This window comes from Spea bombifrons, chromosome 1 (genome assembly GCF_027358695.1).
Source record: "Spea bombifrons isolate aSpeBom1 chromosome 1, aSpeBom1.2.pri, whole genome shotgun sequence".
NCBI lineage: Eukaryota > Metazoa > Chordata > Amphibia > Anura > Pelobatidae > Spea > Spea bombifrons.
In genome coordinates, this window is record NC_071087.1 from 155,548,882 (window position 1) to 155,573,062 (window position 24,181).

General features: G+C 39.4%; 1 protein-coding gene across 1 annotated transcript; it reads left to right on the forward strand.

Annotated features, from left to right (window-relative positions):
- Nucleotides 1–1,136: 1,136 nt before the first annotated feature.
- On the forward strand, nt 1,137–23,398 carry ALPK2 (alpha kinase 2). Its single transcript, XM_053448174.1, has 10 exons — nt 1,137–2,324; nt 4,523–5,765; nt 8,706–8,853; nt 11,263–11,390; nt 11,472–11,507; nt 13,890–14,164; nt 15,034–15,122; nt 16,995–17,212; nt 19,525–19,573; nt 22,912–23,398. Exons 1-10 carry the CDS (start codon nt 1,239–1,241, stop codon nt 23,123–23,125), a joined length of 3,486 nt encoding a protein of 1,161 aa, XP_053304149.1. The 5' UTR covers nt 1,137–1,238; the 3' UTR covers nt 23,126–23,398.
- Nucleotides 23,399–24,181: the final 783 nt, after the last annotated feature.

Here is a 24,181-nt window from a genome sequence, read left to right on the forward strand (position 1 = left end):
CACCCCCGATCCACAGAGGAGAGCTGATGAATTAGCAGCTGTGAACAAATGGTGTAGACCTCAAGTACGCCTGACATTCATGTTGCGCAGAATCTATAGGAGGCAATAAGGGTTCTGTCCATACGACCGGCTCTACCCCTGTTTGAATGTGTGTTGGGGTTTTGGGTTGTGGGACTGGCATAATAAAAACAAGAACGCTGCTATTCTACACAAATATCAGTAGCCATTAATGCGGGTTCCTTCACGTAATACCCCTCAGTAATTTTATATTATAAAAAAATGAAAAATGATTTAGTTTAAAGCAAAAACAACAGGCATTGCACTTACTGGAACCTAACATGGTCAGGATTGCGTACTATGCCGATATAATAAAAAAGACTTTAAAAAAAGGTGCTCTTCAATACTCCTCCATCGACTTGGAAGCATCCCCCCCCCCCCCCGGGAACCTCTCCGATGCAAATAAATGGACTTATTTTTTATGCCTGGCAAATAAAGTAACAAACTAGTACATAATATCAACAAAGTGGCTTTGATGTCTCGGACATGCCACCTTCCTTACGTGTTTCACGCGTACTCACAAAGCACTTCAGTAAATGCGAAACGCACAAGGGAGCCGACATGTCCGAGACATCAAAGCCACTTTGTTGATATGCGCTGGTTTTTTTTTTTTTTATGCCTGGTAAATAAAGTAAGTGTTTTTACGGAAACAAAGTGAGCTCCAGGCTCCAGTACAGTATTTTTTTGCACCATGCAGATATAACGACAGCTGCCGCCCAAGCTGCTGGCTCTCTGCCCTGGCAATCATAATCTCATATTCTGTACATCTGCTTGCCTTTTGAACCCTCGAAGAATTTACTATGTTGAGTGCAATATGTAATAGTCAAAAACTGAAAAATAAATCAGAAAAAAATGCATTTATTATAATGACAAACATATATTTAAAAGGAAATTGTTTAGTTATGTTCCATATTCCTTTTGATACATTCTAGAATGGAGCAGTAAATGGCAAAACCTCTAAATACAGCGCTGAGAAATATAAAACAAAATAAATAATAATAACAATCCACAATTCATATGGAGAAATGTCAAAATTCTGAAAAAAATGTTTTATGCTTTTTTACAGGAGAACTACTCAAAAGGTACAAAGTAAAGAACCATTGAAAAGTGGCATATTCAAAATTGTTAGCGGCCACAAAGCCACCAGAAACACCTATACTAAGAACTCAGAACAAACCGTAATGTCATTTTCATTTGTCCTCGCTCTAAAACGATTTTTGGGACTTATGGAAGGACTTTCAGATGTGCCCAAGCATGAATCCATGAACAGCGAGCACATCAAGGCGTCTGATGGATTAACCCAATTGGATGCACAAGAACTAAGTGTTCCAAGATCAAGACATAACTCATTGATAGAAAATATAGCTGAACCAAAGGAACAACATGAACATCCGTCAAAGTTGACACAAGAAGAATCCATTGAAACAGAACATTCCAAAATTGTGCCAAACCCAACAGAGCCCCAAGAAGCTGATGATTTCACGTGTGGTCGCACCAGCAGTCTAAATGACAATGGGGACTTTAAATTGGCCCAAGAGAATAAAGGTATTTTCACGTGCCATACAGGCCCTATGGATCAAGTTTACTGCCTGTGGCACGGGTCTAAGTATTGCTGCTGTTGTAATGAGCCCAACTGGGATAATAATCTGTTTTCAGAGGAGGAACTTTTTGATGATTGCCTAAACTATTTGGAATGTTCTGATGTCGGAATGGATTATGCCAGTGGAATCTGGCAGCAAGCTTTTCTAGGCGATGACCGTGTATTTTTACTGGAAATTGACCAGGACAATGAGACAAAAGCAAGCCAGGATTGCCTAAATGGGTGTTATGATTCCCACAGTGGTGTGGCTTGTATGGATGAAGTGTCGAATGACATACAGGCTATGGATGCCTTCGCCGGCCTCTGTGTCAGTCACTCAGACGCACCAGAGCAAGCTGTAAAAAGAGATTTCCCCGGAGACTCTGTCCAAGCTTTACGACCCGAGATGGTAATTATTGCGGGGCACCAACAGGATGACATTTCCAGCGTTAAAAGCAAAGAAAGATGTAAACTTCCTTTAGCTGCGGTGGTGATCCAGAATGACCAGGCTGGCATTGAAGAAGAAAACAAAGAAAATAAAACCAGTGGAAATGTGTCGACTTCCACTAAATCGGGCAAAATTAATTCGTTTTTGGGACTATTTCCGGCCAACGGCTTAGATAAAACCAGTTTTATTCCAATGACAGATGAACCAATGGAGATTTCCGTCATCCATGGATGCTCACAAGTAAGTGGAAAACCAATATCACAACATTATAAAAGAAGTGGCAAAGGGAAGGTTTGATCAATATCTACTATATATATTTGTTAATGTATAAAAAAAGGGTTTGGCTCTAGAATAAGCATGTCGAAGCAGAGCAGTGCTTTTGAACAAACGGATACTGAGTATAATTGAACAAAAACAGCTGCGTTTTAATCCGATTAAACCATGGAGCTGTACCCTTGTGTCCCTCTCGGTTTTATTCGCTAAAGCAGGTTCTTGTAGAGTGTTAAACATTTCAGCTCAATGACTTAGCGTCAAAATGGTACCAACCTGAGTGAGCTTCTCCTGGAGCAGCACCAACCTGGCCCCCTACAATACAGAGTTACACCTGTGAGACTCCATCAGTCACCTCACCTGTTAAACTATACATTTTCCAGGGACATCTCAATCCTTCATGCACCACGGACACACCAGGGTCGATTCATCATAATGTAGAGAAAAAAAAGATATAATCCTATAAATGTCAGTTAACGTATCTATATGAAGAAATAAAAATGAACAGGCACTCACAACTGAGAGTTTATGATGTTGATTTGTAGAAGTTTATGATAAATAGCATTGATTCCTAATTATAGAAAGCAGCTTTTACCAGAGGAGACCCTGAAAAGGGCTTAGGACAGCTATATAGAGAAATGTGATCTATACATCCAGATAAATGGACATTTCACTTTAAACAACATTCTACATTTTGATACTTTTTTTATTCTATATCGTATGTTTTTATACGCATATAATGCTGATGTCCTCAAACAGGTGTCTTAGTTATAAGTTGAAGGCATTGGAGGTGGGTATCGGGGACCTCCTGCCCCTGCGCTCTCCATAGAGTGTCTCATTTCAGCAGTTAAATGGTTTAGATCAGCATAAAAAGGTCACGCAAGTTTTCCATAACCTCATCCGCTGTAAATCAGTGGTTACCTTCCACCTCTAGGACTCAGCAGTTACTAACGAAGAGAAGATTGGTTTTGGTGAAGAGTAAGTGAACACCACTCTGTCAGCACACAATTTTCCTACGACATAAATAGCTACATCACATCGAGTTAAAATATCCCAATAGGCAACTTACCCAGTTGCTTACCTACCTATTTAACCAATTCCAGACCTTTTTCACCCGAAGTGTTTTTTTCTTTCTTGCTGGTTCCATAAATTGCTTTTCTGAAACAAACAAACAAAAAAGTTCAAGAAACACACACTTTATTCTACTTTCTTTAAAATGTCACAAAATTGTGAATATTAGCCATTTAATGAAAAGATAAAAAGACTATATTGTGTGCTTGCGAAGTATAATATGCCTTGCAGGAAAGCTATTTGGAGAACAGTTGGAAATATATTTAGTTGGATGCTGGGGCTGGTATAGCATCTATAAATAGGTGACATACTTTAAAAAGAGGATGGGATCTATACAACAGATTGGGACACTTGCCATCGGATACACAAACAGGACATGATATATGCTAACATATAACGCACACATATTGAGATATACTAAAGAGTGCCTGTTTCATTTATGGTGATAGCCCCACTTTCTTAACGTTACCCTAAAATCATTTAACTTGAAATATATACAAAAAAGTATGGTATTTGCCAACCCCAGTAATCACATACAAAATGTGATCCAAAGCATCCAAACTTTAAAATTGTAATTATTTCCCTTATTCTGTCCATAGAGAGAGAGAATACTTTCCATGAGGCTCATGGAGAGTTATCTTTGAAGTTAATGGAGTCTATGCGTCTCTTCCTCCCTACAAGGTCCCCAAAGTCCAGGTGCTCCCACCCTCTCTCTCATTACATCCCAATATTTAGTCAGGATACGGGGAGTAATTAGAGGCAGGGCTAAGGGACATGACGTTATTCTTATGTTTGCACTTTTCTATGACATCATATCCTGGCGCTCAACTTCAATAGGCCGTGAGTTGGTCGTGTTGAATTTGCGATTGACCTCTGTCCTTTCTCATATAATAGATTTTAAGCTCACAACAGTCTTCTTCTCTAGGCATGGACTGGTCACCTGGCACACTGTGCAAATGTCCCATGGACCAGCGGCCAATGGGGCGACACATTTACCTAAATAAATCTAATGTAATCAGCAAATTTTAAACTTTAATGTAACAAAAAAGCAGAATCTAACATGTTTCTCACATGATACGTCTGGTGTTTATTCACAGCAAATTAAGGAAGCTGCCCATGGTTTTCCCCATGACAGCAGTGACCGACCTATTGGAAATGGCGATGCAGAAGGAAGTCTACAGGAATTTGGGCCGTCCAGTCAATGCCTTTCTGGGGAGAGTGAAAATTATTTGGTAATAAATAAGGGAGCCAAAGAAGCTGAAGAAATGAAAACGTGTTTGGCAAAAATGTTTAAATCAAAGAGTGATAACCCTGATGATGCGCAAACTCAGGAAACCAATATGTGTTCAAATTGTATTCACGATCTGGATTGTTGTCACCATCATAAAGAACCTATTGAGAGAAACAAATCCAGCGGATTTTGTAAGGAACACGAAAACCCCCAAAATGGATGTTTGTCATTTGGAATTCCACACGACACAGCTTTAACTGGCAATACATGTTTCCAGTGTACAGCGACAGGGTCGGAGACTCACACTGACAACGGTTCTGTAGGTTCTCAAGATAAGGCAAGTAAAAACGTCCAAAACACACAAAAAAGAGAAAATGCGAAGCTGGTCATTGCTGAAAAATTCAACGTGACATCGAATTTTAATGATCTTTGTGGTCAAATAATAGAAACCAATACCTCAAAGGATAGTAAAGAATTACCAATGCACCGTCATGTCTTAAGTGATAAAGATGCATACTTGGAGGCTAATGAACAAACCAAATATCTGGAGCTTGGTAAGAGGAGCTCTATTGGTGACCATGTCATTAGAACTATTAATAGGTCAACACCTAAACACAATGGAGAACAAACTAAGGGAACTTCATTAAAATGTCATCCAAAGGATGAGACAAGTTCCAAAAATGTATGTTTGGCGACCCAACCAAATGATATGGTTCAATCGAGTAATTGTGTGCAAAGAGACATTTTAGAACCCAAAACATTAAATGTTGATGTTCTAGCAGCCCCTACTAATTCGGAGGAAATAGATAATGCGCTTTTGATTAGTACAAAGGCTTCCATTCCTGACGTGAGGAAAGGTGACCTCTCTAAAAATCAGCAGTTCCCAACAGATGTACGAAGTAAAAAAGAAACTAAAAAGTCAAGTGGCACAGAAAATAAAGCGACAAAGAAAAAGTTCAAAGCCCACGCAAAAGAAGTCATCAAAAATTTAAAATCTGTTGAAAAAGAAGTAACGGCGTTGGCTGATGAGGTATTCCCGGAGGAAGAACCAAAGTCAGACCTGAAGGCGAATAATGCAGAGGCCGTAGCATCAAAGGACAATAAAAAAGGTAAAGATGTTTTAAGTTCAACACAACCATTACTCCTAATTGTTTAAAATAAAAAGTATCACCAGTCGCATATGGGGTGGATCATAATTAGTGTGACAGGGTATTCTTGACTTTTTACATTGTGCAAGACCTCATAGTGGTTTAGGGTATTAGGTAGTTGTTTAATCTGAGATGTTGTTCCACATAAATTCCATCAATAAAATGTTTTTGGGATGACAGATGTTACTATAGTTAGGTGTCCAAGCGGTTGTGGAAACAGAGCGAAGAAGAGACAGCCAGATCATTTTCAGAATATTAAAATCAGCATACTAGAGAGATTTTGTGAACTTTACTATGTTTCGACATGCATTGATTAAAATTGTGGGCAGTTCAAAATATACAGTCTAATGGGATTTTTTTATAGTTGAGTATGAATTTCCATTTAACGGGAATTGTTTATGATTTCTTCAGAAAAATAAATGGTATTCAGATTCTGTGTACTTTATATATATAACTATAGGGATCTAGTAGTGATAGAGTATATCACGCTATATAAATATATATTTTATTCAGTTATGTCGCTTCTGTTGCTGATTGGTTCGGGCAGCCTTTGTAAGAGTTGGAGACGGCAAAGGGAGAGAACTTTGGCACAGAAAATTGATGATTGTAATTATGGTAACAGCAGCGAAAACAACGAAGTGGCCTATTTCTTTTGGTTCTGTTAATATTATGTCTAGAATTGTGATCTGATGCAAATACCTGAGAAAGAGGTATTAAACTTTGTTTTTGCTGTTAATAAAACATTTCAGGGGACTCTAAGAACTCTCTGAGTGAAGAGCTGCTTTTTTGGGTCTCTGAGTCTTTGTTGTCCAGGCAGGGGAGCTGTAGTTTTGTCCGATTCACACCTTCTTCCACTGCTTCACCTCCTACTAGCAGCCAATTTAAGACAATCTAGGGCTAGCCCCACCACTCGCTGCTAGGCCCAACTACGTTTGGTTCGCCTCCCCATTGGAGCCACTCTAATTTACACATTCAATCTTCTTGCAACTGCTATAAAAAGGCATAGAAACCTTTGTCGTCCACATCCTGTATATCAGCATGGCTTTGTTGCAGTTGGCAGAGCCGGTCTCCGACCGTGTCCATACATGCTGTCATCTGCCAGACATTGAGGATCTGACAGCATTTATGGACACTGCTGGCACCTGTACCGTTGGCCACTTCTCCGTCTGCTGCACCATGGCGCTGAGGAGAGAGATGTGGACTGGACATACGATTAGATAAAATCTGTAAAAAGCACTAAATTTCACATCAATAAACTATGATAAAATGTTAGGCCTTATTTGTGTGGACAAAACAGCAAAGATTTAGAACTACTTGAAACAGCAGCCAGGACACACTGACAGGAGGAAGAAAGGGAGGGACGGGACTTCCTTCCTGTGAATGTACCAACAAGTTTACAGGCATATACAAACAGTAACCCAAACTGCACAGCGCCACCTACAGCTCGTGTGCTCTTCATACATATTATACAGTACTTCACATTTCCCAACATTATTAATAATAAAAAAATAAGTTTAATGTCTATTTACATCTTACTTGGCCCTGATTAGCTCCAGTAAAAGTGGAAAGAGACTTGGATAAACAAATATCTCCATCTGGAATCATTGTGGAATTTATAAATGTAATCTAAAACTCATACAGAGACATGTTTGTGGAACTTGTTGCATTTAGAGGCTTTTGTCACGCAGGCATTTGTTTATTTTACGTGCACGCAGGATAAAACGTATTGTACTGCTGGTAATATACGACTTGTCACGTTAGGCACCTGTTGTGTCAGTTAAAATCCAATTGCTCAAATGTTATCAGGACCATGTTCCTCCTGTTTGGGAGGAGAAGCAGAAAAATAGCATCAATTTTTGTACAATGTTATTGTTAATTTTCAGTCTCCCCTATTGTAATAGCGGCATGGGAACTGCCGCTGCTGTTTTAAGAAAATGTACCATAAAGAAGAAAAAAATATAATGCAAATGTGATAGATGTTGGTCATCCATGGGCACAATGAAACTTGAAGCTTAATGACACATCAAATCAAGGGCTGAAACATTAGGCTGTACATATTGTTTTCTAAAGCATTCCCCTTTTAAAGAAGCCTAATTACTACTCTAGGACAAAGGCAGTATATACTTAGGAATTGTTTCACGAGATATACTGTATGTGGGACCAGGGGCCATCTACCTTGCCACACTCAAATGAATGAAGTCAAACTGTGCAACAGCACAGAACTCAATATATTTCACAGATCATTGTTCTGGTCAGGGAGATCACAGGACTGAGACTGTCTCAAGGAAAATAGGACACTTGGGAGGTATGCACAAGTTCTGTTCCTATTTCCCTATCATCCCTACTCTCTGTTTGAAAGGACTTGCATAAAACAATTTAACCAGCCCTTGGTGCTTCACAAACGTCTACTAATTGTAATCAGGTTATGATTCATCATTACTGGAGTAGTTGGTGAACACCTGACAGGTTTAAGTTCCCTATAAAATTGAGCGCCAACAGATTTATTACATGTTGTGAAACATGACTCCTTCCAAACATGGCTTTTAAGCACCAACCCTGGTGAGCTTCCCTTGAAGAAGCTGGACATGCTAAGTTTTTTTATCATAACAAAATGTATGTATTAGAACTATCAATATCTTGTGCTCTTTTGTTTCTAAATCAGAAGAATTGCCCTAAAGATATTATTCTATATTACTTTAAATTGATTTTTTACATTTTTTTAAAGCTCACCCCAGAAAAGCTGAGATCATCACCAACTTTCTCATCACCAACTTAACAAAGGCTGCCTTAACCAATCAACAAGAATCAGCAACTTAACAACAGGGGAGGGATAACTTAATATGGAGGATTTAGGGACAATGACAGATCCATTTTAATGTGGATATGGTGTTTCCTTTGCAGGTCCCCTGTTAATACAAGATATCCAAGCCGAGCTGTTTCCTGACAATTCTGTAAATTTGAAGCTGTATTGTCATTTTGGTAACATCCACGCAGACTCCACAGTTACCTGGACTAAAGAATCCAAGCTGCTCGCCCGACTGCACAGAAGGTAAGTCTAATTTAACCTACATACGATGCGTCCATAGGTAGTGGTAGCATATAAATAGCCTCAGCAGTTTGCTAGGATCCACTTTGATCTATAGGGCCCTGATGGAAGACTAGAGAGGAGAGACTTATGGAACCAGGGAACAACCCATTTACCTAATCTTCACCGGCTCAGGCGGAAGAGCATTGCAACATTGATCGCAGCTGATCTATGGCTACTGCTTTACTGCTTCTATTTTATCATTGCTTGAAATACAAATCTATAGCCAGTGGTGCATTTAAAGGGGTGGTTGCCCAAAGCGATCAACGATCGACCATGGAGGACCTAGTAGGCTCTATTAGGCGCTCATGCCACTTCTCCCATCATGTCCCAGTCTCTGAAGGACATGAGGCAAAGGGGAATAATGTCTAACTGGCTTATGGGGTAAGAGGTGCACCACTTAAAAAGTGACATATCGTGGGCTGCCTCATGCCTGTCCCACGTATGTTTAAATCACTTAACAATGTTAACCTCTTAAAACTCACATTACATCTAAGCTTCTAACCCCCTACTTTTAGACAATGTCCCAACAAATCGTGTGTGTTTTAAATATACCGGTACATTCCCTTTGTTGAATCCATTTATGTATTTGCAGATTTCTATCATACCCTCATTTTTCCTTCATTGTCATTGTATATTGATTTTATGAAATAACCAAGGGGTCTTAAAGGGCCCTTTCATTGCATCTAGTAACATTCTGTAGATTCCAACATGGTGGGAGCGGTTTAGTTCATCTGATTTGTGATACATGTTTAATGGTCAACAGAACCCATACCAAACGTAAGGCCCCAGACAGGAGATAAGCAGCTGTTGTGATTGCTCACTCGCTGATCCCTTAAACCTACAAACTCAGACAACTATGTCATCAACAGATACAAAGCTTTCCCAGTGATGCCCACGCAACCTTACTAGCAAAGCCAACCCCAGATCCCGTGTCATAACAATTAGCTGGCGGAATTATAGGCTTGCTTTGCAGAATGTGGTCTATTATACAAAATATATCAATTAAAGGGCTATTTCAGTGTGAGGGTAATCCAACCACTTGATATGTATTATGATGCAATAATCATGTAATAGTCTTTTTTGAGTTTATTTTGTGAGCTTTAATTCAACTTTTCAAATTGTGCTTTGAGAAGCTTTGTTTGCTAAGCTAATGCTGGAGTGCTTCTCTATGGTTTGCAGAAATCAAACTGAAGAAGATTCTCTTTCACTGGAATCCATAGAAACATAGAATTTGACAGCAGATCAGAACCGTTCGACACATCTAGTCTGCCCATTTTTTCTTGGTGTATCTCAAACGTTATTAGAGCCTCGGTCTTATAGATAGCATTATGCCCATCCCATTAATGTTTCAATTCCACCATATTAGCCAAATCCTGAAGATGTGGCTTCACAATTGCTTTGCCCTTGGACTGGGCTACAATATGTTGAACATCTAAACATTGGACACAAACCCATCATGATGATGATTTTATGTCTTCCCAGTCATACCCCATGATTTCATTGGTTGGCGGCTTACCCCATTTACGCCCTCTACCCGCGGCACTTAGAATGAAAAATACCTTGGATTACTAAGTAGGCTAACTGCAGGCCAGCTCTATTGATTTTAAAAATGGAATGTAAAGGATGGAGCTTATCAACTGGCAGGTTAAATCTCATGTGAGCAGGGCCCTCTTCACCTGTTGTTTCTGTAAATACAAATTGTTATGTGATGTGATACTTGGTTTGTCCTGTTTACCCATTGTACAGCACTGAAGAATATGATGGAACTATATAAATCGATAAGTAATAGTAATAATAATGTTTCTTCTCAATCATATACAGACATATATATTTTTTAAGGGAAAACTATGAATGGGAGGGCAAGTATCGGCTGATCTGCATTAATAAAAAACATACAGAATGAACCATTAACATTGCTTGTCTTTCAGTTTGAGTGAAGCAAGCAGTTCTAACATCAATCAAACATATTCTGACATGCCTTATGTTCTATCTGTAGACATCAGATTTAACATCTCAAAAGTCATGCAATGTTCCTGGTTTTCTTTTATATTTAGTTGGCCATTCTAATTAAATGTCCTGCTCCCTTATTCTTTTCAGACTTCTGTAACTAAATGGATAATAAAACATAATTTCTGGCTGAATGTACAAATCCTTTCCTCAAAATACACTGATAGCTGTCATAAAAACACAAAAGGCTCCTTAAAAGTTTCTGTGTTGGTTTTATGTGATCAGACTTTAGAGGAAAAATTAAAATGATTTGCTAAAGTTTATTTCCTTAACAATAGAGTGAAATTATTATTTTGTCTAAGTGGAACAGAATCTTTAACTCCGTTTTAATTCGGATAACAACCCATCTCCTTTTCTTTCCAGTCCAAAGGATTATTCTCCCGTGTCTCTAGCAATAGTCCAAACAAGTGTAAAAGACCAGGGGATGTATCATTGCACCCTGAAGAACATGTATGGGAAAGTGACCACTGACTTCCATCTCACTCCTGAAGGTAACATATCTAATCATTTCAGTGCATTTGGTTCATGTGGGGCAAAAATGTTGGGCTGATACAATGTTATTTCTTTTTTAGTGTTGGACCAGTTGTCACGCTGCCAAGATATTGACGGTAACTATATCACTTTCATGATAAATGAAATGTATGATGAGGTGCAAGATAACGTACGCAAAATGTAATGATGCATTCGAAGGCGTCTTTCCATTTTTCCATGTAAATATATTTTAATAATAACGTTTAATAATAAATATTATAGAACAGGAGACGTGCAAATGGGAATTCACACCCTAAACCCTTAGTGAAAATTCCTAGGGACATCTACCTTCCTGATTAAGCTTAGAGGTCCTATGGAGGTCCAATATGGACCCTTTTGACATTTAGGTGAGAGGTACACATTGGCTTTTTTAATTTTTTCTACTCTACCGGCGCTGGCCTTTTTGCTGGCAGTTATAGAATTTATATTTATAACGCCAGCTTGGGGCTGGTGACCGAAATGGAACATTTTAGTTCTAGCTGTTACAAATGGTTCTTTTGTTCATGTGCCAATTATTTCTTCACCATGATGATTCTCCACCATTTGCCACTTTTTAATGGGATTCTAGTTGTTCTCCACCTTTGGGGTGGGAAGCCAAGAAGATCTGCCCCCCTGATTTGTGGCCAGGGAGGAAAGGTGGTAAGGGGTTGTACCTCCCCTTGGCCCACTTTGGGGACTTGCTTGTCCAATATGGTTTCTATGGAGTTTGGCAAGGAGTATCATCCCTTTTTTCCCCGCAAAGCACTTCACCATCGCACCTTTCATACATATAATTTATTAGCAAATAATCTAAACCCTAATCCAATGATATAACATCATATATAACATTAATGGTAACAAAGATACCTTGGCCGAGGATTGGATAACAAGCTTTTCAACCAAAATTACTATATCACATAGTCAACAAATTAACGGAAAGATATATTATAGTGCTAGAACATGTTAGAAAGAGGCATGTGACGGGCATTTTGGGCATGGCTCCAACACAACCTTTCCCGCAAAGCCAAGAACGAGAGAAGGAGTCCTCTCCAAATATGTTATTAACTTTCATCTTTCCAGCATGCGCGGTGAAATGTGTAATGTAATTTAATCATAGTCGAGCCTTGGTACATTTCTTTAATACTGAACACGATGTACTTACCACTTCAAGTATCTGGCTATTTCAATTTTCCAAAAAATTAGTCATTCATCCCAATCGCTTTGAAAAGGGATCATCGCAACTAAATGAACAGCTTGATCAAAGTACGGGAGATTTTAATTATTGAGCTGGCAGTTGGTTACAATCTTTTTTTTGGCACCAAACAAACCCTGTTTTGCTTTGTGGTTTTGTTTATGCTTATTATACGTCTTAATATGTATCCGAAAGTCATACTCATTGTACAGCGATGGAGAATATGATGGCGCTGTAGAAATCATTAATAATAATAATCCCAATATCTCTATATATACGTATACATATGAACTATTCATGGCAACTTTTCATTTAAAATGAAGCTTCTTTTTTTCGATATGTACTGAGATTTGAATTATGTTTTGTGATCTGGGAAAGGCTGACTAGGCCTAGGGTGGCAGATCTAAGGAGATGGAAGTTCTATGGAACCAGTCACCCACTTCAGGCTCCCTTATTGACACTTCTCAATAGTCCAGTTAAAAAGGGATATCACTGTTCTCTCCAACCCGGCCCATTAACACTATGGGGGGCTATGACGAGTCAGCATAGTTTCCTTCCACACAGCACCTGAGTCCTTAAAAAGTATAATGCTGCGATATGATGTCATACCCTGACGCCCAGCGGTGAGGACAGCAGTGTGGAGAGGACGGCTGGTGGTGCTGGCCTAGAGCAGCTCCGACAATAAATAAACCATTGCCTGGAAGCATCCGCAGAGAGTATGATGAGGAGTCAGAGTGTTCCTCCATTAACAGAACTAGAACGCATACAATTAGGCAATTTATAATTAAAATATGTAGGTTTCCCTGGATAAAGAGTATGCTATCTATAAGGCTGTCACCTATATAAATTAAAAGGGAGTATAGTTATATAAACTGGCCCAGGCGCTTGGGGGCTTGGGGGGGGATTACGTCCTGACCCCAGTGCTCAATGGATTACCAGAATTAGGCAGTGAATGATGTTTACCTGAAAACTCCGTGAAGTGTCTTCCAACAAAAGCAGCAACTAATATGAAATAAATGACATAAGACGTCTTCACATTCGATGTAATTGTAGATGTAATAATAATCCATATTCTGATGATAAAGTCTCCTTAGTGTGGCAGAATTATTATAATCATCTTGCAGACTGCGCAAAAAGTAGCCTAAACTGAGATAATAATCAATTTTCACTTAACGCCTGTGTCTGTAATGAGATATCTGTGAATCTCTACTGCCGGGTGTCATTAACTCCGGCTTCTTAATGCTCTGTGAATTATTCGATGAAAAGTATTTATCATTTTATTTATCAGGTGGCGAGGAGATTGAATTCAATCAGCTTTTGTTCAGAGAAGACTTTATCACCGACATGTATTTTGGGGGAAATTTACACGGTCGAATAGCCACTGACGATTTGCACTTTGGAGAAGGCGTTCACAGGAAGGCATTTCGGAGTAAAGTCATGTGCGGCTTATTACCCGTGTTTAACCCCGGTCACCTGTGCGTCCTAAAAGTACACAACGCAATCGCGTACGGAACTAAGACCAATGACGAACTTGTCCAAAAGAATTACAAGCTTGCTGTACAGGTGATGCTTCTTTATCATTTTTTATATTTTTATTTCATTACAGAATAAAATAATACATTATAAAAATAACATTTTGTTTAAATATGTCTAAAAATGTCATAAGAAAAAAAATATTTTTAACAAATTACTCAACACATCTTACATAAATTGAGTAAACATGAAACCGGTGGAATGTTCATGATGTTTCGGCCATTCCATTAGTGTCGGCAGAATCACTTTTTATATATATAACCCCCACTATACTGAGAAAAAACACTTTTGGTTTTAGATCTCACCATGGCATCAAGTGATCCTTGTAAATAACAAACAAACAAAAAAAAATATATACATATATATTTTTTTTTTTTTCTGGGCAACAGTGTATATTTATTGCAATTTTTTAAGATATTTTTACTATGGTATCATATGTTTATTATATTATAAGTAAATGTTATCATTATTATTATTCATTTAATATATTTCTATATAATAATTGATAAATAATATTATTATTTTTATTATATTATAATATATAATTTAATATATTTATGTATATAATAATTTAATATATGTATGTATGTATAATAATTGTATTTAATTATATAAAAAATAAATAATAATACATCTGGAGATCTAAGACTTAAATAATGATGCCATATCATTGGTCAGTGTTTAGATCATACATATTATATACATTAATATTATTTATGGAGGTACACACATAAGAAAACGCTCTTTAAACTAGCGCTTGTACTTTCTCGCTGTCGGTAAAGCCCTGCATATCAGCACATACGCCTGTCCAAAAATAGGATGCATCTGTCCTGTAATCTCTGCAAATAGCAGCGTGCATTTTTGTTACACGCCGTATAAGATCTGACTTGGTATTGCAGGAATGCTATGTACAAAACACCGCCCGAGAATACGCAAAGATTTATGCTGAAGAGGCCGGACAGCTAGAGGCGTTCGGAAAAGTACCAGAGTAAGTGACACCTTTAACCCTTAAAATGCCAGTGGGAAAAAAAAACCCCAATGTGTGCGCTGCCCCTGTGGGTCTCAGTGGCTTCAAATGTCTCTCTTCAAAGGGACTAATTCAGTGAAGACACGTTTCACATTCATTTATAACGTTCCCTGAAAGAGTTTCAGTTTTAAAGTCGATATGAGCCATTTGGCCCGTATCATTTATCTATTTTACTACCGGCAATAAGACCTCAAACCTTACTTGGTTCTTACGATAGGAATAGCCATATTATGTAGCATACCTTCCAGGTGTCCCTGTTTAGGAGAAACAGTCCCTCTTTTGAGCCCAAATGCATCGGTTCCTCTTTGCTCCCCTGATGTCTCTCTTTTCTAGGAGCTCAGAATGTTTGGTGTTTCCGCCATAACAATTCTCAGCAATATGTTTCTAAAAAGAAAATGTTCTTATTAATGGGAATCATTGGGTTCTTAAAATGTTCTTAAACCCCTGCACCCGCCATGCTCCGTAACACAATAACTAAAACAAAAGTGTGCGATTTGGAATGTTGGGAGCTATGGTTTAATAGATAGATGGAAGGAGAGATGATACAACTATTTGATACAACACATCATATTGAGTGTCTTATATTGTGTTAACAGGTTAAACCCAGTCTTTGTGTTTTTAGAATGTAGCTCTGGGACCCCAGTGAGGTCTATGCATTAACCTTGAACCAATCATTTCAGTGACCCCCCCATGGTTTTAGATTGGGGCACGGTCAGAAACAGGATTGGAACAGGCCCTGGCCATTACTACTTTGCAACGCATTGAAACATATATGACATCATAACCTGACGCATAGCTTCAGTGCGTCTCGAGGACGCCGATCCCTATGCTGTTTTTAGGGGGTCGAGGGTTGTCCTTGTTTAAATATTAGTGTTGATTAACTTGCGCTGCTAGAAATGGTAGAGCTGATTAGATTTGCCGTCCTTTAACATCGCATGTTGACAGGTAGGCTGGAGCTCTGCCTGCCTCGGACTTGGCTGCGGGATTCCCATCTGCGTCTGTCCGTCAGCTGCTGGAGGCTGCTTTAAATTCTACGGGGACTTTGAAATACGTCGGTAACATTTCAGAAGCTGATCAGAAAGCAAAATAAGTGTATTGAGGAACGCGCCGTCCTGCTTCACCCATAGATGGGAAGATTTTACTTCTAAAGTAGTAATAATGGGCAATAATAACAGGGAAGTAATGATAATTAATAATATTAATAAAGTAGTAATATATAATAATAATAATAATGATGATACTAATAATGAAGTAATGATAAATAATAATAATAATGAAGTAAGATAATTAATAATAATAATAATATTGAAGTAATGATAATAATAGCAGATTCACTAATCTTGAGTGGGGTAACGATAGAGGATGCATTTTTGATTTAGTTTTGGGGTGCTCTCATCACTCCTCATAGTCTATTTCAATGGAGTAGAGTTCTGTGCTTTTATCGGCTTAACAAACCCCCCTGCTGATCCTCTGTACTACTGGCTGTGGACATAATTGTATGACATCATGACAGTGACTTCACCCACGTCTCTTTCTCTATGCTAGGAAGAGTTCTCTACAAATACATCATTTTTCTCCTTATGTCAGATAAGCATAGGTGAGAATTTACCGCATTTAACTCAGAGTCCCTAGGTTTACGTTCATCTTTAATATCGAGACTGGAAGGTCTCTTGTTTTCCTGAGGGTAGAAGGCAAGCCACGAAAGGGGCAGGAGCAGGGCTAAACTCTAAGATTGTATCGCAAATTAAATAGGCTAAGAACACTTTCCATGTATCAGTGAATGTGGCTTGGAGGTGAATGCTCTAATATACACTAATTCCTTCGTTCTTCCAGGATTATTCCTATCTTTCTCATTCATCGCCCGGCAAACAATATCCCGTATGCGACGGTAGAGGAAGAACTTATAGGAGACTTTGTGAAATATTCCATTCGAGACGGGAAGGAAATTAACTTTTTGAGAAGAGATTCGGAAGCCGGCCAGAAGTGCTGTACCTTCCAACACTGGGTGTATGAAAGGACCAACGGGAACTTGCTTGTTACTGATATGCAAGGTAATAGGAATAAGGCCTACTGTCATTTCATGCTTGTTATATCATACTTACAAAGGGCGTGCACATAATGGGAGTCATAACGGGAGATGGACAGCTTCCTGACATCATAATAGGAGTCATAATGGAAGTTGAACGGCTTCCTGACGTCATAATAGGAGTCATAATGGGAGTTGGATGGCTTCCTGATATCATAACGGGAGTTGGACGGCTTCTTGACATCATAATGGGAGTCATAACGGGAGTTGGACGGCTCCCTGATGTCATTATGCATCTTCGGGGCCAGCTCAGGCCTTCTTGGTGGAGAAGCTGTCGGGTTTGCCCTTTATAATGCATATGTGATATCAGGGACTTGTAATATTCTATTCTCTTGCCAACTCTTACAATTTTCTTATAAAACAACTATTTGCCCCTTTTTCTGGGATTGTCTGATGTCAACACATGGGCAACGCCGCAACATTGTCTCCCTCTTTCATAGTTGCAGTGTGCCTGATGGGGGCAATGCAAACCCAGAGCTCCCTGAGGCACTAAACCGAACACTGGCCATGTAAGACCCCAGTTGTCTGTACTGGCCAGCGAAATTCAAGGTTGTTGGCAGGTATGCATTGGCTAGAAACCGGTTAAAAGTAAGAGAATAAAGAGCGCTGGCCAGGAACAGGTTTCAGGGCTCATTATGCATTCCAAGGGAGCATATTTATGTTAAGAGAGCCATGTATAATCTTGTGGGACCTATATATATATAAGGCATTGCAGTTTCATTTCCATGTCACTAATTTAACAGCAGCTGCCGTGAAGAGTTTGGATGTTGATTATAAGAAAATGCTAAATATTTGAAGTGGTTTATTTTGCTTTTTTAATAAATCTGCCAATCATTTTATTAACCATTTCTGAATTGGATACACATATGTTTTTATAGAGAGAGGCACAGCTAATTTTTTTTTTAAACAATTAATAATTGAATTGCCCCCGTTTGGAGAAGTTCACACTCTTACCAATTCACTACTCATAGAAATACCCTGCAGGGTGCAATAGGAACGTTCCAAAAAATATTTTCATGGGTCATCCAAAAGACTGGACATAAGTCTGGTTGACGGGACTGCCTCAGCAAATTCTGGACTGTTGGCAGCTATGCGCTCAGGGTGAAGGGTGGCGAATTTACAGGTATATTTGCCAAGAACTTTCCAGGTTAGGATAAGATGTGAAGAGGTATACTTTATGTCTTCATTCAATCCCAATGGGATTGGCAGCAATTACATTAAATGTAGCCATAATTTAATAATTATATATAATATATTGTTTGTAAAGAACATGCGCTCATTTGATTTACTATTTACATGCCTTGCGAGAAATCAAACATTTAAATGACCCGTTAATTCTACATATAGCGTTATTCATAATGCCTAAGAACCCTGGGCTCTAGAACCCTGGGCTATGACACGCGTACGACTACTTCTATCAGAGCAGCGCATGCAGCTGATGCGGTACATTTCAGGGATGTGACTTCATCCAAAGCGATTCGCTGGAACAGAAGCTGATTTCAGAGAATTATGAGGATCGCTCCAAGTACATCCAGTAAATACAGTACCGCAGGATGGTTCCTAAAAGTGAAACGGAGTAGAATCTGTAACCGCATAGCCGGCTGGCACCAGACGTCCTGCTCTGCCAGACCGGCGTTCATTTAACACGTTAGAGAACCTTTAGATTCTGTGCCAGTTGGAATCATCATCTGCCCATCTTCAGCTATTCATATATCTTGTTTAAATAGCCAGTTCCTCTACCCAGAACTTAATACACACAGGGATGTATCACTAGGATCTTTTCCCAAAAGAACAAACCTGCCAATCATTCCATTTTCTGCATGGCCGTCCTGATTGTAGGGTACTGTCACACTGTCCTGTTGGGCTGCCATATTGCCCTGTTTTGGGGGCAGGGGGTGATCATGGGCCGATTAGTTAGACTAGAAGGTCCACCCTGATCGGCTCGCAAGCTTCAATCGCAGCTCCTAAATGGTATGGTCGCAGTACATTAAAGCTGCGCGCCAGGGTTCTGCCCCCAGTCCTACCTCTAGCCATGACCCCCCAACAAAAGTGTCCCTCTTCGGGCACCTGCACTGTTGATGGATATGTAAGAACGTCACTTATGATCCCGGTGTCTTCTTCCTTAGTGGACTGAACCCCAAAGGCACCCATAGGAGGCTCCACCTGCTCTGCTGAAACTGGCATTATAAAGAAGAAAAAATACTCATTTATTTATCAATGCTGTATGGAGAACATTGGATCTAAAAACACTAACTTTATATTTTTTTTAATCGGCAGGTGTTGGAATGAAGTTAACGGATGTTGGCATAGCAACATTAGCCAAAGGGTGAGTGACCATTTTAATATATTCCCGGATTGTAGAATAACCATACGCATTGCGGCACATGGCTCCATAGCACTGAACACACCATGCCCATGGATAAAATGCTTTGTCTGTTCAATATGAAAATCAATTACTGGACATTTCAATGAATCCGTTCCAAGCAGGAGCATAGAATATCCGCAAGTATCCAGCGGAAGTCATCATCCGCTGAGTAGATTAGCTGGAAAAGTACTAGAAATTGATATTTATGTTGACGAGCCCACATAAAGAATCACCATGCGCGGCTGTAAAACAGGTGGACAACACCATCAATCTGTCATCCTCCATTCTTCTAGTCTGTGTAAACACACAGCGTCTCGGGAAACTTTCAGTATGGTAGGAGGACATGCGATCGCATGCCGGTCATATGATGACCGGATCACCTGTGCGAAAGTTAAGCCTGTCTGTGCTCAAGCAGTTTCCAGCCCAGCCCATTCTTGGGCCGCGAGGATTTAATATGAGCCGTCGGCACAAAACGAACATTCACCTTGGTTCTCAAAGTCAAACACACAAATAGAATTCAGAACCGCAATCCAACGCACTCAACTCATCCACACTCGTAAAAAAACATTGTAGATTATATCAATTTAAAAAAGATCTGGCCGGGTAGAAGAACCAATTTTATAGCATGATCTACCGGTAATCAGGGCAGGCAATCTGTGATAAAACTAACCCTAAAATAGCCCAGTATTGGAGGTTATTTTATGTGCCATGCATTAGGTTATATTGCAGACCTCCTAACATTATAATGGTCTTTCAAGAACGCCCCTTGAGAAGCACCTACCGACCGAGGACCTCCTTCTCCTCTGCAAATTTTCTTTATCCAAAGAGCCCAAATCCCGGCCATCTGCAACATGGAAACCAAGACCTTGGTAGTACAGCTGGTCAGCTGGATCACTTTCAAGGGAGAGCTTTGATGTCTCCAACTGGCCCTTAAGAGCTGAGGCATGCCATGGAGGCCAATCGGCACTTACTGAAAAGACCCAGGGGCTGCTGTCCCCAGATCCGTGGCCCCTAGGCAAGAATGTGCCACCGGGTCATAAGTCAGGTTCAACTCACCTGCAAAGTCCGGCATCAGTAAACAAACCCCACAAGAGAGAACGTTTCTCCTCCGTCCTGAGCGTTCCGTGTTCATGGAGCTATTTTGGGCTGCATTATTTTGTCACATTTAGGCCAGGTTTTATATTTCCTCTGATAACATACGGTACAGCGCTGCGCGGTCAGCTTAGTGACATAGTAATTCTGTGCCATCAGGACAGCGTGTGCCTTCCTTAGGTATGTTAAAGGCATAGTAACCGCTAATATTAAATAAACGCTATGATTATTTATAACCTACAGCTTAATGTTGGTGATTTTTAGAGAAAAGTCTGCTGTAAAAGTTGTACAAAGTGTAACGAGTCTGCATTTAAAATGACCGCATCAGAAGTAGTTCTAGAGGACACCAAAAAATTCTTTGAATACACACACTACTGTTCAAAAGTTTGGGGTCACTTAGAAATGTCCTTGTTTTTGAAAGAAACGCAAACTTCGTCCATTAAAATAATATGAAATGGCTCAGAAATCCAGCGCAGACGGGGTTGATGCTGTAAATGACTATTGTAGCTGGAAACGGCTGATTTTTAATGGAATCTCTTCATAGGTGTACAGAGGCCCTTTATCGCTCCCATCACTCCTGTGTTCCAATGGCCCTTTATCACTCCCATCACTCCTGTGTTCCAATGGCCCTTTATCACTCCCATCACTCCTGTGTTCCAGTGGACCTTTATCACTCCCATCATTCCTGTGTTCCAATGGCCCTTTATCACTCCCATCACTCCTGTGTTCCAATGGCCCTTTATCACTCCCATCACTCCTGTGTTCCAATGGCCCTTTATCACTCCCATCACTCCTGTGTTCCAATGGCCCTTTATCACTCCCATCACTCCTGTGTTCCAATGGCCCTTTATCACTCCCATCACTCCCGTGCTCCAATGGCAGATTGTGTTTGCTGATCAAAGTTTAAGTTTAAAAGGCTAATTTATCGTTAGAAAACCCTTTTGCAATTATGTTGCAGCTAGGAATTTCCTTGTTTTCCATGAAAACAGCTAAGTGTCCCCAAATATTTGAACAGTAGTGTGTATTGTCTTCTGGTACGAGAAACACAAGAATACAGAGAATAAGTGGTAATTTCAGTAGTTTACCGATTACTCCTGTTTAATAAGTGGGGGGTGGGGAAAGGGACAAATGCACATAGGGGGGACACCATGGAATTTTAAAGAGACTTCTCAGTTGCCATTTGCATTCAAGTGCATACCGTGGCTGGTGCAGAACTTAGAACCCGGCAGGGAAACCAGTCGTTGAAACTTTCACAAACTGAACGCTTCAGTTGTGAATGAAGCCTGGATTACAGGATCAATAACATCCCCGGGGCGTGCCGCGGACAGGATACTGTGATACGATGGCCGAGCTGGCATTGGTAACTACTGTGAAGAAATGGATCCCCTTCAAGTGTGCAACAGAAGTGGAATGTACTATTAAAATTCTGCTGAATGCAGCAAATCTCAGGAGACGGCCTGGGATGAGCGGCCACCTCCTTCCAGCAGCGGGACTCGGCAGCCACCTGCTTTGAACCATGGCCCTTAATGACATCTGGGTCTTGGTTCTTTGCTTCTCGTTCATTAAGGAAACATGCTTCGCCAAGAGATGATACGGCTCACCCGTCTATCTCTGGAGAGAGGAATAAATCCACACCAAAAGGAAGTGAAGAGAAACGCATAATCCAATTAAAGGAACAGACGTATAGAAGCATCATTTAAAGAATATGATTTAACGTATTTCAGATATTTCCTACCCCAAGGCAACAAAAACTACTGTTTGACGGCAGATCAGACCCATTCTACCCCATCTAGTCCACCCATTATTCCTAATGTAAAAACTCGGACCTTAATCAGTCGTTGGTCTCATCTTAGATTCAGGAGCCGTATGTCTATCCAATGCAATTCCCTAACCATATTAACCTCTTACTCTTCTGTTGGAAGGTTGTTCTATTCACCTTCTCTGTTAAAAAAAAAAAAAAAAAAAAAACATCATAACATCATAACATAATACATCAAATTGCCGATGGATGCTCAAATTGATTACATTATCGTAAATTATCTTAATTTTGCTTGTTTTCTTCTACTTTGTGATGTGCAGAACATTTAAAAAATATTTGTATAATGCATAAGTATTTTTTTAATTTACATTTTATTTATTTTATTTTATATATGCCTATCGTGGTGGCTTTGCTGAAATATTTCCCTTTTTTTTCAAATTTATTTCAGATACAAGGGATTTAAAGGAAACTGTTCCGGGTCTTTCATCGACCAGTTCAAAGCTTTACACCAGTGCAACAAGTACTGCGAAATCCTGGGTTTAACGTTACTGAGACCCAGCTCAAAACCCAAGAAACCAGCTCCAGTCAAGGAAAAAAGCCAACCCAACCCACCCAGCTCCCGAAAAACCAAGCACGGCACCAAAGCGAAAAGCAAGACATAATACTTAGCATAACCCTTAAAGGGATGGGACTGTCCTCCTCCTCCAGGAGACTCTGCATTTCTTTCACGACCAATCAGCGCATTTAAGGGTTAACGGTCATAAAATGGGAGTTATTGCTATTACCGTTAGTTACCGCACAGAATCAGTGTTTAACCTACGCATTATATTTCTAATATATGCAATTGTTCGGTGGCGGAATATTACAATAATATCATATGGAACGTCTTATTAGTATTTTGCATTATTGCATTTCTCGCAGTATCTGATGTTAGCACATGCGCAATTCTTGAAAATTTTCCCTCTGTAGCTAAAGACAAAAAGTGTGTGTGTGTGGGGGGGAGTTTTTTAAAAAATATATTTAATATTTCAGGTGGATTTCTGCCTGAATCAGCATCAATTTAAATCAATGATTAATTATTAGTTATTTTTATTATTATTATTATTCTTTTATTTATACAGCGCCAACAGTTTATGTTATAAGTGAGAATGTTTTGTGCAGTATAGTGTAATATAGTTTCATTTATCCTACCGTTTGCAGACGGTTCTGCTTTCATTACTTTGCTTTTCCTAGCAGAGAACGTGATCAATAACAGTATAAAGCCTTGCCTAAAGGTCTCGATGTGTCTGACTATGACTCATAAAGTCAATCAATCCCCGAAAAATCCTCAGGCAACCCCTAGAGAGGCTACTGTTTCTTATTGATGAGTCCGGCACACCAAAAAATTGGTATATATATCGTCTTTTTGGTTTGGTTAATGTGTCTGCAACATTTTACAAAAAGAAAATTAATATCGGGTGTTTCAATGTTGCATGAAGAATTACAAATTTAATATACAGCATTGAGAAATTAGGGTTCAATTACTTAAAGGGACATCAAATACGCTTTAATGCATACGATAGCTGAGCGGTCCTCCTTGCATGGTGGGATTTAGCAGAATCCCATATATATATATATATATATATATATATATATATATATATAATATGTTTGCCTCCTTCCCTGTCCTTGGCTCCTCTGTATTATAATATGGTGAGAATCATGATCATGGGTTTTTT